Source organism: Theropithecus gelada, chromosome 9, assembly GCF_003255815.1.
Source record: "Theropithecus gelada isolate Dixy chromosome 9, Tgel_1.0, whole genome shotgun sequence".
Lineage (NCBI taxonomy): Eukaryota > Metazoa > Chordata > Mammalia > Primates > Cercopithecidae > Theropithecus > Theropithecus gelada.
In genome coordinates, this window is record NC_037677.1 from 64,829,245 (window position 1) to 64,845,864 (window position 16,620).

Genomic DNA, 16,620 nt, shown 5'->3' on the forward strand with positions numbered 1-16,620 from the left:
CACCACCACCAATCCAGTCTGGCAAGAAGTCCTATTGTTACTTTAAAGAATTCCCCAAATCCATTCTTTGGTTTCTGTTCCACTGCCCTCATCGAAGTTCAAGTTCTTGTCACTAGATATTAAAACAGCTTCCTCAGAGGCAAGAGAGGCAGAGCCCTTTCTATCTAATCCTTCATTATCACTACCAGGTTAATCCTGTAGCACATTGCTTGGATTGCCCTTTAGTAGTTTCTCAGTGCCTCCAGGATAAATCTCCAAACAGGTATTCATGCCCCTCTATAACCTTTATCCAATTTACCAACATTGCTCTCTTCCCTCCCTAGACCCTCTTCCCCCATCAGCCAAACTGAGTTACTCTCAGCCTTCAATGCAATCCAAATAAACTCGCCCTACATCTTCCCCACTCTTCAAATCTCTATTTCTCTACCTAACTCTTACCCTAACCAATCCATCCTGAGAACTTCCCTCTTCTAAATTCCTAAAATTATCTGCTTCATTAAGTCATTATAGGCTGGGTTGGTTTGCTTGTTTTTTCCCCCAACATCAGAATTTAAACATCCAAATGAGTGCACATGGGAAATAACACACTACCTCCAATAGTGCCATGATATGAAATTGATTTTGAAATTGTAAAAATCATGTAATTTATTTTGAAGTTATAAATTACCTATGTTTAATTATACAGCACTAGGATGGCAATACTGGAATAGGTTTTCACTCTTCTAAATTACTGTCAAACTATTATTTAAGTATTCTGTTTATATTATTTTTCTTTTCCCCAGACATCTACAATGTGAGAACATGGAGGACAGATCACGTTTATAAAAGGTAGTTTTTGTATTTTTCACAGTACTTAGCAGAGAATAATTTCTAACTTAGCTTTGAACTCTCAACTGACATTCAACTATGTATTTATTAATCTGATTCAGAATACAAAAGACCATTCTAATTACTATCTTCATTCAAAATTCACCAAAAACTTCTAATTGATTTTCAAATGAGAATAAGTTTGTAATGAACACTTTATATTAAAAAAAGTATCTGAGGTGGCCAGGCGCAGTGGCTCATGCCTGTAATCCCAGCATTCTGGGAGGCTGAGGCGGGCAGATCACCTGAGGTCAGGAATTCAAGACCAGCCTGGTCAACATGGTGATACCCCGTCTCTACTAAAAATAGAAAAATTAGCCGGGCATGGTGGTGCATGTCTGTAATCCCAGCTACTCGGGAGGCTGAGGCAGGAGAATTGCTTGAACCTGGGAGGTGAAGGTTGCAGTGAGCCGAGATCACACCACTGCACTCCAGCCTGGGCAACAGAGCAAGACTCCATCTCCAAAAAAAAAAAAAAGAAAAGAAAGAAAAAAAGTATTAGAGGCTGGGCATGGTGGCTCATGAATATAGTCCCAGCACTTTGGGAGGCCAAGGCAGGTGGATCACTTTAGGCCAGGAGTTTGAGACCAGTCTGGCCAACATGGCAAAACCCTGTCTCTACAAAAAAGAAAATACAAAAATTAAGACTGGTGTAGTGGCACACACCTGTAATCCCAGCTACTTGGGAGGCTGAAGTACGAGAATCGCTTGAACCTGGAAGGCGGCGGTTGCAGTGAGCTGAGATCACACCACTGCACTCCAGCCTGGGCAACAGAGCGAGGCTCTGTCGCAAAAAAAAAAAAAAAAAAGAAAAGAAAAATTATTAGAATTCAGTCATCTCATGGACATTTATAACAGAATTGTTTAAAAAGGAATAAATCACCAGGGCACAGTGGTACATGCCTGTACCTCCCAGCTACTCAGGAGGCTGTGATTGGAGGATTGCTTGGAAGATCCCCATCTCAAAAAATAAAAATAGTAATAATAATAATGATGTATATTTGTTGATAAGAGAAAGATATTCAAGACACTACTGAGTAAAAATGCAAATTAAAGAATACAGCTGGGCACGGTGGCTCATGCCTATAATCCCAGCATTTTGGAAGGCCAAGGCAGGAGGATTGCTTAAGCCCAAGAGTTCAAGACCAGCTTGGGCAACACAGTGAGACTCCATCTCTACAAAAAAATTAAAAACAGTAAGAAGAAAAAGCAATATCCATAATATGATCTAAACGCACATACATTAGTCTCAATGGTGGTGGAAATTCTGCTGACCTTTACTTCATTCTTTGTTCCTTATTGCCTTATTTTTTTTCTAAATAAGCAGCAGATACTGTTTTTATTAAAAAACAAAAACAAAAGAACTTGTAAGAGAAAACTAAAAGCCCTGAAAAATTATAGCTCATTCTGGAGTACTGAAGAATGATTGGGGAGGGATCTATCATAGGATTCTATTCTCCTCTACTTCTTTATCTGTCATACCCACAGTGTTTTCATTTACTTAGAAACTCCCACTCGCTCAGTACAATTAAGCTTAGAAGAGCGCTTTCAAGGTATTTTTAGATCTGCCGCAGAACATAATACCAGCCTAAGTGACACCATACCTGCTGTTTGAAGTACCTCCGGTCTTCCTCATCAACAAGCACTAAATTCAAAAAGTACCTTACTGAAAATTTTTTGTTCACATCTCTCATTGTTGGAGTTGGATCATATCCTGCTAAAAATAGTCTTATTGGAATGGATTCACCTGAAAGAAAAGGAATTTCCACTTAATTCTAAAGATGATTAAATATAGTCACATAACAGGTAGGACTAAGCACTATAGAGTTGACAATAATGCTTCACATCCTCACAAGACGCAAAAATAACAAAGACCAGGGTTTCTCATCCTCAGCAGTACTGATATTTTGGGCTGAATAATTCTTTGTTGTGGGGAGGGTCCTATCCTTTGTAGGATGTTTAGCAGCAACCCTGGCCTCTACCCACTAGATACCAGTAGTACTCTCCAAATTTAACAGCCAAAAAATATCTCCAGACAACACCACACATTCATTTTGGGGTGAAGTTGCCCGTAGACAAGAACTACTGTTCTAGAGTCAGAATACCTGGCTTCAAATCTCAACCACTCATTGGTTGTGTGATCTTGAACAAATCACTTACTCATTGTTTAAGTTCTTCATCTGTGAAATGGGGAATAACAATAGTATTCACAAGGAATGTGTAAGGACTATATGGGTTAATATACCTAAAGAACTCAAACAGTGCCAACAGATAAGTGCTCTATAAGTTGTTTTGTTATCTTCTTTCATGAAGTTTACCATAATTTCTAATCATGTGTATAAATTCTTGAATGCTTGTTACTCATACATTCAAAGCTAAAAACGGACAGGATGATGACATCCTTTTATTACCAAAAAGACTGTTACTCAGATTCTCATTGCTTCTGTTTTCCTAAGGGTAATTATTTGCATATTCCTTTTTTTTTTTTTTGAGATGGGAGTCTTGCTGTCACCCAGGCTGGAGTGCAATGGCGCAATCTCGGCTCAGTGCAACCTCCACCTTCTGGGTTCATCCAATTCTCCTGCCTCAGCCTCCCGAGTAGCTGGGATTACAGGCGCCTGCCACCATGCCTAATTTTTTTTTTTTTTTTTTTTTTTTTTTTGAGACAGAGTCTCGCTCTGTCACCTAGGCTGGAGTGCAGTGGCGCAATCTTGGCTCACTGCAAGCTCCACCCCCCGGGTTCACACCATTCTCCTGCCTCAGCCTCCCAAGTAGCTGGGACCACAGGTGCCCGCCACCATGCCCGGCTAATTTTTTGTATTTTTTTTTTAGTAGAGATGGGGTTTCATCATGTTAGCCAGGATGGTCTTGATCTCCTGACCTCGTGATCCGCCCGCCTCAGCCTCCCAAAGTGCTGGGATTACAGGTGTGAGCCACCGTGCCCGGCCTTTTTGTATTTTTAGTAGAGATGGGGTTTCACCATGTTGGCCAGGCTCACCGGTCTCAAACTCCTGACCTCAGGTGATCCACCCACCTTGCCCTCCCAAAGTGCTGGGATTACAGGAGTGAGCCACCACACCCAGCTTTTTCTTTTTCTTTTTTTTTTTTGAGGCAGGATCTCCCTCTGTCAAGATGGCAGTGGTGCCATATTGGCTCACTGCAACCTTGCCTCCTGGGCTCAAGTGAACTTCCCACCTCAGCCTCCCAAGTAGCTGGGACCACAGGTGCGTGCCACCATGCCTGGCTAATTTTTGTATTTTTTATAGAAATGGGGTTTTGCCATGTTGTCCAGACTGGTCTCCAACTCCTGGGCTCAAGCAATACACCCACCTTGGCCTCCCAAAGTGGTGGGATTACTGTGCCCAGCCCTTGAATTTTTTTTTTTTTTGAGATGGTGTGTCACTCTGTCTCCCATGATCTCAGCTCACTGCAACCTCCACCTCCCGGTTCAAGCGATTCTTCTGCCTCAGCCTCCCAAGTGGCTGGGATGACAGGCATGTACCACCACACCCAGCTAATTTTTGTATTTTTGGTAGAGACGGGGTTTTGCCACGTTGGCCAGGCTGGTCTTGAACTCCTGACCTCAAGCGATCCGCCCACCTCAGCCTCCCAAAGTGTTGGGATTACAGGCATGAGCCACTGCACCTGGCCTGAATATTTTTTACGTAATAATTTTCTCATGCACACCAATTTGCTGAAAGATATAAAACTTACCATTTTACATAAAAACTGGTGGCTGCTGGAATTTTACAAAGTAATGTTGCATAATACAAGAGTACACATATAAGGGACCCAACCACCTAGCTCAAAGAGTTTTAGAGCACCTGACACTACATTGCCTCATCTACACTTGGCACTTAATAAATGGTACTGACTTTGTGATGTAAGTATAAACAGTGAAGAAAACCCAGACATAAATTTAAAATGATAAATACTGGCTTCATTGTCTCAGATACTGAAGATTATCTAGTAATGGAACTGCTTATTTTCTTGAGTGCTATAATGACTTCAAAAACCCACAGGAATTAAAGGTCAGCCACATTCCATTTTGTGGTCAGCAGGAGAAAAAAAGATTTACAAAGATCAACTATTGTATAATAGAAGACAATGAAAATATTACAAATTCAAAACTAGAGAATAGACACATATAACTATTTCTACTAAATCCTAAATTGAAACTGAAAAATCAAACCTTATTTCAGACTAGGAAGTATAATTACAGTCTTCTTTGAAGCTATACAAAGATGACCTTAAAAGCTATCATTATAAGAATGGTTTTAAGAATTCAAAGATACTTTCACACTAAACAAACACAAACAAAACTGCCATGAACACTGCTGTTTGCACTACACAAAAGTAGTAACTGAAAAGTATGTTACCTTTTACTGGTGCACCATCCATTATTTCATATTTGGCGATTGTTTCTGTTTCTGTTGTGGTACTGGGTCCTAGTGCAATAATGTAAATAATATTAATTTAAATATTCCAGAATATAATTACTAGCCTTATGTCTTCTTGTTTTTCCACTACATTATTCTTTTTAGAGATGGTGTCTCGCTCTGTCACCCAAGCTAGAGTGCAGTGGTGCAATCATGGCTCGCCACAGCCTCAACTTCCTGGGCTTAAGCAATCCTTCTGCCTCAGCCTCCCAAGTAGCTGAGATTACAGGTGTGTACCATCATGCCTGTTTTTTTTTTTCAATTTTTGTAGAGATGGGTTCTCAATATATTGCCCAGGCTAGTCTCAAACTCCTGAACTCAAGCAATCCTCCCACCTAAGCCTCCTGAGTAGCTGGGACTACAGGCGTGCACTATCATGCCCGGCTAATTTTTGCATTTTTTGGGATAGAGATGGGGTTTCACCATGATGCCCAGGCTGGTCTTGAATTCTTTGGGTTCAGATGATCTGCCCGCCTCAGCCTCCCAAAGTAGTGGGATTACAGGTGAGCAACTGCACCTGGCCAACAATTTCTTTTTAAACAACAAAGGAGAATTTGAAGTGATTTTAAAATCACTAAATTTATGAGCAAGTAGAAACATGGAGATTAAGAAATCACATATGGGGGTACATGTTCTCAGGACCTCTTGAGATCATGCCTTGGGTAAGAATTTTATTTTAAAATAAAATAATATTAATAAATCACAGATGTTTTAAATTATGAATACTGACTATAAATTCTTATAAAGTGTTGCCTAAAATTATTTTCAGCAAAAAAACCAACAATGTTAGAGGACAAAGTTAAGTTTATATATTAAAATTAAAAAGCAGGGATGAACCAATAAATGCTATCGGGACAACTGGTCAGCCATCTGGAAAAACGTAAAGGTGATACATACCTCACTTCTTATATCACAACACATTTCAAATGAATTAAAATTTTAAAAATGAAACAAAATCCCTAAACCACAATGTATTACTTCAGTAGAATCAAGCACAGAAAATTATTTTTAGAACTTCAATGTGAAAAAGACCTTTCTAACCATGGCATAAAACCCAGAGGCCATAAAATGAAAAACTGATACATCTGACTACATAAACATCAATAACTTCTACATGGCATAAACCACCACAAACAAGACAAGCAAGGGAAATTTTTGCTACCCTTAATATTAGAAAAAGGAATTCAGGGCACAATGGCTCACACCTGTAAACCCAGCAATTTGGGATGCTGAGGCAGGAGGATCGCTGAGTCCAGGAGTCTGAAACCAGCCTGGGCAACATAGTGACACCCTGTCTCTACAAAAAATAAAAAAATTAGCTGGGTGTGGTGGCATGCGCCTGTGGTCCCAGCTACCCACAACGCTGAGGTTGGAGGACTGCTCAAGTCCAGGAGTTCAAGGCTGCAGTGAGCTATAACTGTACCATTGCACTCCAGCCTGGGCGACAGTGTGAGACCCTGTCTCAAAAAGAAGGGTGGAGGGGGATTGATTTCTCTAATACATAGTTTCTACAAATAAGTAAGAAAAAGAATATAATAATCCAATAGATAATGGGGCAAAGAATATGAATGGCTTACAGAAAATAAAAATTGTTTTTATTCATATGAAGAGATGTTCATCTTCAATAAGAAAACTGAAAATTAAAACTACAATGGAATATATTAATTAGCTTGACTGTGATAATCATTTCATAATGTAAACATTCCATCATACACCTTGAATATTGAAAATTTTTATTTGCCAACTATGCCTCAATAAAGCAGTGGGGGAAAAAGAATCCTTAAGAAAAATCCCAAAACTACAATGGAGTAGTATCTCCCCCTTACCCATCAAACTGGCTAAAAGTTTTTACAGCATTGTGCTCAGGAGAATATGGGGGAAAAGAGGCACTCTCCTACATTCACTACTGATAGCAATGCAAAGTGGTATAATCCTTAAAGAAGACTTACTGATAACATGCATCAAAATTATAAATGGCCAGGTGCAATGGCTTATGCCTGTAATCATTTAACACTCTGGGAGGCAGAGGTAGGAGGACAGTTTAAGCCTAGGAGTTCGAGACCAGCCTTGGCAACATAGTGAGACCCTGTTTGCCACAAAAGGGTGGAAGAATTATAAATAAATATACTGTTTAACCCGTGAATTCCACTTCTAAGATTTTATCTTGCACACATGTCTCCACACGTGCAAAATGACATTATTTGCAATAGCAAGACTGGAAACAACCTGTATGTCCACAAACAGCAGACTGGTTCAATTCTAGTGTATCAATAAAACGGAAAACTATTAAAAAGATAAAGTATTCTACACATTAGTATGGAAAGTTCTCTAAGATGCCCTACTAAGTGGCAGAGCAAAGTATTCATTATAAACCACCATTTAAGTAAAAAGGGGTTTGTGTTATACATAGGTGTTTGCCTGTATACATAATAACTAATTGGAAAGTTTTGGTTTTTGTTCTTTTTTGGAATGGTCTCACTCTGTTGCCCAGGCTGAAGTGCAGTGGTTATTCACAGGCACAATCCCACTACTGATCAGCACAGGAGTTTTGACCTGCTCCACTGAGGATTTTTAAACTTATAATAAACATATTACCTATGAGTAGAGTACAGAAATAAGATACTTTTTACTGTATACTCTTTTACATTTTATTTTTGAACCATGTGAATTTATTACCTATTAAAAAATTAACTTTTTATAAAAAATAAATTCCAGACAATCAAAAATTAATTTTAAAAAAAGCATTAAATAATTTACTGTCAGTAATATTAACCAGCAAAATTAGTACTCAATGTGGATATCAAATTATGTTTAAACAATACTTTAAGATTTTAAAAATGTCAACTAAAATAATTTTAATTTACATACTCTTTTCAACTTACCAATTCCTGTGATCTCTTTTTTGATCAGCTGTAACTCCATATGTTGTATTTTTATTCTTACTAATAAGAAGTAAATTTTTCCAACAATCACATCCTTTAAATGATACCTATTGGGGAAGAACGTATCTCACTAAATATCAGTTTAAAAACAAGCAAAAAGAGTGAACTATGTCCTAAAAGATTTTGATAGACATCTTTAGTATAATTATTTAAGGATACCATTTTGAGGCTCGGCACAGTGGCTCATGCTTGTAATCCTAGCACTTTGGAAGGCCGGGGTGGGCGGATCGCTTGAGGTCAGGAGTTCAAGACCATCCTGGCCAACATGGTGAAACCCTGTCTCTACTAAAAATACAAAAATTAGCTGGGCGGCCGGGCGCGGTGGCTCAAGCCTGTAATCCCAGCACTTTGGGAGGCCGAGGCGGGCGGATCACGAGGTCAGGAGATCGAGACCATCCTGGCTAACATGGTGAAACCCCGTTTCTACTAAAAATACAAAAAACTAGCCGGGCGTGGTGGCGGGCGCCTGTAGTCCCAGCTACTCGGAGGCTGAGGCAGGAGAATGGCCTGAACCTGGGAGGCGGAGCTTGCAGTGAGCCAAGATCGCGCCACTGCACTCCAGCCTGGGTGACACAGCGCGAGACTCCGTCTCAAAAAAAAAAAAAAAAAAAAAAATTAGCTGGGCATGATGGCACATGCTTGTGATACCTGCTACTTGGGAGACTGAGGCAGGAGGACTGCTTGAACCCAGGAGGTAAAGGCTGCAGTGAGCCTAATCGCACCACTGCACTCCAGCTTAGGTGACGGAGTGAGACTCCATCTCAAAAAAAAAAAAAAAAAAAAGTACTATTTTGAGCTCTTTCCTGGCCGCTGCTGAGTTGCACGGAGGTGGCGGCTTGGGTGCATTCAAGATTCAGCTTCACTCACTGCCATGGCTGAGGAAGGCATTGCTGCTGGAGTATACGTATAATGGGCGTTACTACTGCTTTACAAGAGGTGCTGAAGACCACCCTCATCCATGATGGCCTAGCATGTGGAGTTTGCAAAGCTGCCAAAGCCTTAGACAGGCACAAAGCTCATCTTTGCGTGCTTGCATCTAATTGTGATGAGCCCATGTATGTTAAGTTGGTGGAGGCCCTTTGTGCTGAACCCCAGTTGATGACAAGAAACTGGGGAATGTGTAAGCCCCTATAAAACTGACAGACGGGGGAAACCCCATAAAGTGGTCGGCTGCAATTGTGCAGTAGTTAAGAACTATGGCAAGGAATCTCAGGCCAATATGTCATCAAAGAATACTTCAAATGAATAAATAAAACTTTGGCTCACCAGAAAAAAAAAAAAACATTTTGATTATTCATATTGTTTAGTGTTCTTTTTTTCAAAAAAGTATTCATCGTTTCACTATGCAAATAAGGAATCAAACTTTTACTTGACTACCTCAGAGAGAATAATTACCCTGGGTAACTGTTCCGGCTGGGCTCAGTGGCTCATACCTGTAATCCCAGCACTTTGGGAGGCCCAAAGCAACAAGATTGCTTGAACCCAGGAGTTTGAGACCAGTCTAGGCAACATGGTGAGATGTAATCTCTTCTAAAATTAGCTGGGTGGTGCAAAATTAGTGGCACATGCCTGTGATCCAAGGTACCCAGGAGGCTGAGGTGAGATGATAATTTGAGACTGGGAGATTGAGGCTGCAGTGTCCCATGATTATGCCACTAAACTCCAGCCTGGGTGACAGAGCCAGACTCTTTCTCAAAACACACACACACACAAAAATGCTTGAAATATTTGGCATATGAAGATATTTTCAACATTAAAAGACACAGTTTGGTGTCATTATTACTCAAGTTCTACAAGAGTGCAGCTAACATAAATCATCTGCCCACAAAGACAAAGTAAAAGAGACTACCTACATGGGTTTAGTCTGCTGTTGTTATATCTAATACCCAAAGGTCGCTCCCACATACCTTGTAATGATGTGGTAATAAACTTAGGAATCCCTATAATATCCAGAGGACTTTTTAGCCTCCTCCCAGGTTTGGCTCTCAAAATCGTATCTGAAGAGTTGATTAATATAACTATGTCAGGCCGGGCACGCCTGTAATCCCAGTACTTTGGGAGGCCAAGGTGGGCAGATCACCTGAGGTCAGGAGTTCAAAACCAGCCTGGCCAACATGGTGAAACCCCATCTCTACTAAAACTACAAAAATGAGCCAGGCGTGGTGGCACATGCCTGTCATCCCAGCTACTCGGGAGGCTGAGGCAGGAGAATCGCTTGAACTGAGGAGGTAGAGGTTGCAGTGAGCTGAGATCGTACCACTGCACTCTAGACTGGACGACAGAGATTCCGACTCTAAAAAAAAGTAAATAAATAAAAATATGCTGGGCGCAGTGGCTCACGCCTATAATCCCAGCACTTTGGGAGGTCGAGGCGGGTGGATCACGAGGTCAGGAGTTTGAGACCAGCCTGACGAACGTGGTGAAACCCCGTCTCTACTAAAAATACAAAAATTAGCCGGGCATGGTGGCGGGCACCTGTAATCCCAGCTACTCAGGAGGCTGAGGCAGGAGAATCCCTTGGAACCAGGAGGCAGAGGATGCAGTGAATCGAGATCACACCATTGCAGTCCAGCCTGGGTGACAGAGCGAAACGCAAACAAACAAACTCTGTGTGTGTGTGTGTGTGTGTGTGTGTGTGTAAAATTATGTCAGTCTGAAGGGAAGCTTCAGTGGTAAGTTTCAGGTCCTAAACTATTTGATAATTTCATCAACAATATAATTTTAAGATTCTGAAGGCCATATGTATTACATTTTCAGTGATATAAACCTGGGAGTGACAACCAATAAAAATAATGTAACAAAAGACTGGGGTAGGAGGGGGATAATACAGGGTACATCCATTTCTTAAACAAACTTTAATTAAAAATAAAACAGAAGGGAAACCTATAAATTAAAAAATTTAAGGCTCAAACAACCAAACGCAATGTGTGGCCCTTGTTTTGATATTGATTTGAACAAAGCATGTGAAAAAAGAAAGATATCTGTGAGCCAATTAGGGAAATGTGAATACTGCCTGGGTGTATGAAGATATTAAGAAATTACTAATATTTTTAGATATAAGAGTATTGTAGTTATATTTAGAATGATATATAACTTTTTAAAACTTTTTTTCTGAATAGACACAGAAAACAAGCTTGTCATATAACATTTAAATAAGAGATATGTAAAGTCAATACATAATTTCATCCTTTACAGATAACCACTGTTAACAACAGAATATCATTGCAGACTCTTTTCTATTTATATCAAAATACATGAGTATTTTACAGAAATGAAATAGTACTACACACACGGTTTTTATGGCTAACTTTTTCACTTAATAATATCATGGACACGCTTCTGGAGAACTAAATACATATGTCTCAACCTTTTTTTTTTTTTTTTGAGATGGAGTCTCGCTCTGTCACCCAGGCTGGAGTGTAGTCACGCGATCTCAGCACACTGCAACCTCTGCCTCACAGGTTCAAGCAATTCTCCTCCCTCAGCCTCCCGAGTAGCTGGGATTATAGGTGTGCACCACGACACCCATCTACTTTTTGTATTTTCAGTAGAGACGGGGTTTCTCCATGTTGGCCAGGCTGGTCTCAAACTCTTGACCTCAGATGATCCGCCCACCTTGGCCTCCCAAAGTGCTGGGATTACAGGCACGAGCCACTGCACCTGGCCTCAATCTTTTTAACCCTTCTTTAGCATTCCACAGTATGGTTGGACCATAATTTATTTAACTGTTATAATACCAGTGGGCATTTAAATGGCAATCTTTTGTTCATATAAGTAATGTTTCTGAGAACATCTTAGTCCATGTCTAAAATAATACAACTTTCCATAGGTTATAGTGAAGCATATTCCAGATATATAATTTAATTGATAAAATGATATAAAATTTTATGGGTTAAATTAAATGTCTGGAATTTGCTTCACTATAACCTATGGGGAGTATGAGAGCTGAATACAGATAAACCAGATTGTGTATTGATAACTGTTGGAGCTGGGCAATGGGTACATGAGGATTCATTATATTACTCAGTATACTGTTCAAATATTTTAGTATATGCTTGAAATTTCCCATAATAAAGTTTAAAAAGGCATTAAACACAAAGTATGAGCCAGTTTTGCAAAAATACAACATATATAAACATATATACCTTCCCCCTCCCCCCATGGAATGATATACAAGGGGACATTAACAGTGATATAAGTGGTAAAGGTGAAAATATGTGAAAAGAGATGGCCAGGATGGGGTAATGTCAAGCCAGTAAGATAAACTGTATCCTCAGAAGGATTGGCTGCCTTCTGAGATGGCGACATCCTCTACACAAAGTGGCCAAGCAGAGATTCATCAGCAATAGAACATAAAAGACACCTTTACTGGTGGAAGCCAGACCAAACTCCTAAAATTTATTTTAGCTCAGAGATCCCGTTGATCTGTTAACATCAGTCAATTCTATCCTTACTTTGACCAACTGACAAAGACTTGAAAAGTTAATTTTTGAATTTTCCCTGAACAACTTATCTGCGAAACGTTCTTACTTTGATTTATTATATTCAAATTCTATATGTAGACAATCTTCAATGCCCACTTCCATCTTAATAGAGTTGTTAACATCAGGATAGGTGGCAAGCTGGTGAACAATAAGATCATATTCTTTTACCAAATCTGTCAGTCTTCTCACTATTGTCACTTTAAGAAAATACCTACAAAGTTAAAAGAGAGGATGAGTTAAATCACCTATAATAAATTTTCATGTTTTAAATTAGCAAACATTAACCGCAACTAAGCCTTCTCCTTGCTGGACCTCCTTTGGGATCAACTTACTTCACTACTTCACAAAGGAGTTCCAATTTTCTTTAATGCCCCCGACATAAAAAAAAATACAAAGTTCAATTTTAAGAATAGTGTAAATACTTTACAGATGAGTTTGGAGAGCTGTAATCAAGCCTACTTGAGGAAACCTCTCCAGATCACTTCTTTAAGGAACTGCTATTTGAAATTTGGGTTGTCAAACCCAGTTCCAGATAGATAATGCCAAATTAAACAGAGAAAGCAGGATCTCGGACCTGATGCATTCAGATTAATATCCTCAAATACCCTGGACTCTCAGGCATCCCTGGCTTCCTGCATACAGACTCAGTGAAGGGAAAGGACACTGAATTGAGAGGTTAGAAAACTAGGTTCCTACTCCTGTTCTGCCATCCACTACTTGTGTCATTTTAGATGTATCAGAGCCTCTCTGGTACTCCAGATTACTTCTGAACCATATACTAAATGAGATTTTCTGGGAAACTAGTGGTTTTAGAAGGTAATTCAGTTTACATGACAAATGAAGTACATAAGGGACAATGCATACCAGGGAAGTGTATAACTGAAATGTCTCATAGCAATGTTGTCTAACTCTATAATGTTAGAACGCTCTATTACCTCAAATCAGCATTAGCCAAAGTATGTGACGGAATTTTAAAAAATCTTAAATCTTCCAATCTAGAACTATAATTAGAGGTTCAAATAAGGTATCAACAGTAGTTACTACTTTCTGGTTTTGATTCTGTTTACAGTTTATAATACACATTCATACCTCAAGCGGACATTGGCACCGATGTAAGATTCATATGGCTTTTCAACTTGCATAAATTCAAAATCATAACTTCTGCTCTGAGTCAGTTCTCCAGGTAAGGCTAGTTCTTTCACTAGGTTTACAAATTCATGAGTATTACTCTTGTCATTGAAAAGCTCTAAAAATTTTAAAAGGCAGAAAGACCAATTATTTAATATCCATTTCAGTAAGACCCAAATGTCTACTTCAAACGCAATTTTTACCAAAAGAATTATTGAGTTTATCTCCAATAAAATAGACCTATGCTCTGAATTCCATTATCCTTTTTATAATTATACTTCATGTAGACATAAAAGATTGTGTCAAGTGGCATAGCACAATGAAAATTTCTATTAAAAATGAGTTCATTCCTTTGATGTAGTTGGGGCTCTCCCAATATGAAGCCATTTGACACATTACCAGCAATTATTTGAACTTCCCCCAGACAAGGCAAAAATTCTGTTTTGCTTTAGTTAGGCAAATATATTGCTTTCATAAAATTACAAAACACAAAAAGACTAAAACCAACTATCAATTACTACAACTTGCCTTTCGGTCAGAATAGACATATAAATACACTCTCAGTCAGAATAGATATATAAACAAATATCTACCCATTCCAATTCTGAAACTTTAAAAATGTACAGTGAAACTTAGCTAAATTTGAAGCCTAGTTATGTAGACAGTATTATAAAGACATATTTTCCTTTCTCTTGTGAATCTGCAGTATAGAAAGATGTATATACAGTTTAACTCCCTACTAAATAAAGCATGTATCTGAAATAATGTATGGAAATGTACATAAGTTGATCTAAGTCAAGAAGAAACTACACCTTTCCTTCTGACATGGAATTTTGTGTTGACACAGGTGAGTCTGGCTACAGGCACACACTAGATCAGGAAGACAAATGGCATGGGTAATTAGAAGATGAAGAATGAAGGTGAGGCTGCTAATTACAAGGATGGTGAAAAATGTAGGCAGACGAAAATTTCAGCAGGTCAACTAATTTACTTGAATTATTTTTCAAGGCTGGTAGTTTCATATATATCATGAAATGATAAATATTATTTCATACAAGTCAAAGAAACACAATTTAATATAGTTATAAAGTAAGTCCTCTCTTTTGTTATGCAAAATCAATTCCTTCCTTCTACAAAGCTAAGCTGTAATTCAATTATTTCAGTGCAAAATCCAACCCTCTTCAAATTCAGTTATCACAGAAAAAGAAGTAATACTATTTTAAAACTCACCAATTTGACCTACAAATTCAATTCTAATTCCTTGGTGCTCTAGCCTCTTTCCAGGTTGCTTAAAGGCTAGGTTTACCTGCCAAAACATGAAATTATAAGAGATGTTAACAATCCTTTGAGTGGGCCTACTAGTAGCTTCCTTTCAGATGAATGCAATATATAAATACTTCAGGTATTCATTTATTAAGTTCGAGACACCACCACATACCCAAATCAGGATGATGTTATACCACCAGAGAAGGTGTAATTTATTTATACACAATCATGGGTGAACCTCTTACTTACATCAACACAAAGTCTGCTTTGTTAAGAAGGAATCCTTAATAGCTGGAGAACTATAAAAAGACTCAAAGAAAGGAACAGCCTTCAACTATTCATACTTATTTTCTGATCAAACAAATAATTCTATGACTAATAAAAGCATATTAATGTGAGGTAATTACTAATTTCAAGAACTGACCTAAAAACAGATACAATTCCAGGACATTTAAATCAAGCAAGACTAACATACACATAACTAGGACTATATTATGGACAATGCTCAGAAATTTGTGGGTCAAATCATAGCTTCATACTTATTGTAACTGATGTATCCCTTCCAGTTTTCTGTAACCAATATATTATTATAATTCCTAACCTTAAAAGCAGTGCCTTTTGTCCTGAGTCTGCTACCCACCATAAAAACAGAATGCCTAAAGATTTAAATTCAAGTATGATTCATCTTATATACTTTCCCACCCCCTACCCCAGAAAGGACTCTGTTGCTTAAGCTGGAGTGCAGTGGCACAATCTCAGCTTACTGCAGCCTCAACCTCTTGGGCTCAAATGATCCTCCTTCCTCAGCCTCCCAAAGTGCTAGAAGTACAGGCATGAGCTACTGCACCTGGCCATTATCTTACATACTTTTGGAGTAAAGTATATAATCTCAAAATCCCTAAACTCATATATCTGCCAAGTGGAAATCTTAAATACACACACACACATTTTAAGAGATAGAGTCTCACTCTGTCACCCAGGCTGGAGGACAGTGGCATGATTATTGCTCACTACAGCTTTGAATCCCTAGGGTTAAGTGATCCTCCTGCCTCAGCCTCCAAACAGCTGGGACTCTAGGGATGCATAACTATGCAGGCTAATTAAAAAAATATTTTTTGGCCGGGCGCGGTGGCTCAAGCCTGTAATCCCAGCACTTTGGGAGGCCAAGACGGGCGGATCACGAGGTCAGGAGATCGAGACCATCCTGGCTAACACGGTGAAACCCTGTCTCTACTAAAAAATACAAAAAAACTAGCTGGGCGAGGTGGCAGGCGCCTGCAGTCCCAGCTACTCGGGAGGCTGAGGCAGGAGAATGGCGTAAACCCGGGAGGCGGAGCTTGCAGTGAGCTGAGATCCGGCCACTGCACTCCAGCCTGGGCGATAGAGCGAGACTCCAGCTCAAAAAAAAAAAAAAAAAAAAATTTTTTTTTGTAAAGATCAGGTCTCACTATATTGCCCACGCTGGTCTCAAACTCCTGGCCTCAAACAGTTCTG

General features: G+C 39.2%; 1 protein-coding gene across 1 annotated transcript in view; it reads right to left on the bottom strand.

Moving 5' to 3' along the window:
- VPS26A (VPS26, retromer complex component A) overlaps nucleotides 1–16,620 on the bottom strand; it is a 49,155-nt gene that overhangs the window by 1,904 nt on the left and 30,631 nt on the right. Inside the window, exons 4-9 of the mRNA XM_025397839.1 lie at nucleotides 15,091–15,166; nucleotides 13,822–13,978; nucleotides 12,779–12,943; nucleotides 8,189–8,295; nucleotides 5,247–5,315; nucleotides 2,472–2,614 (exon numbers count right to left, since the gene is read on the bottom strand). Coding sequence (XP_025253624.1) covers nucleotides 2,472–2,614; nucleotides 5,247–5,315; nucleotides 8,189–8,295; nucleotides 12,779–12,943; nucleotides 13,822–13,978; nucleotides 15,091–15,166 — 717 coding nt within the window. The remainder of the gene's footprint in view (nucleotides 1–2,471; nucleotides 2,615–5,246; nucleotides 5,316–8,188; nucleotides 8,296–12,778; nucleotides 12,944–13,821; nucleotides 13,979–15,090; nucleotides 15,167–16,620) is intronic.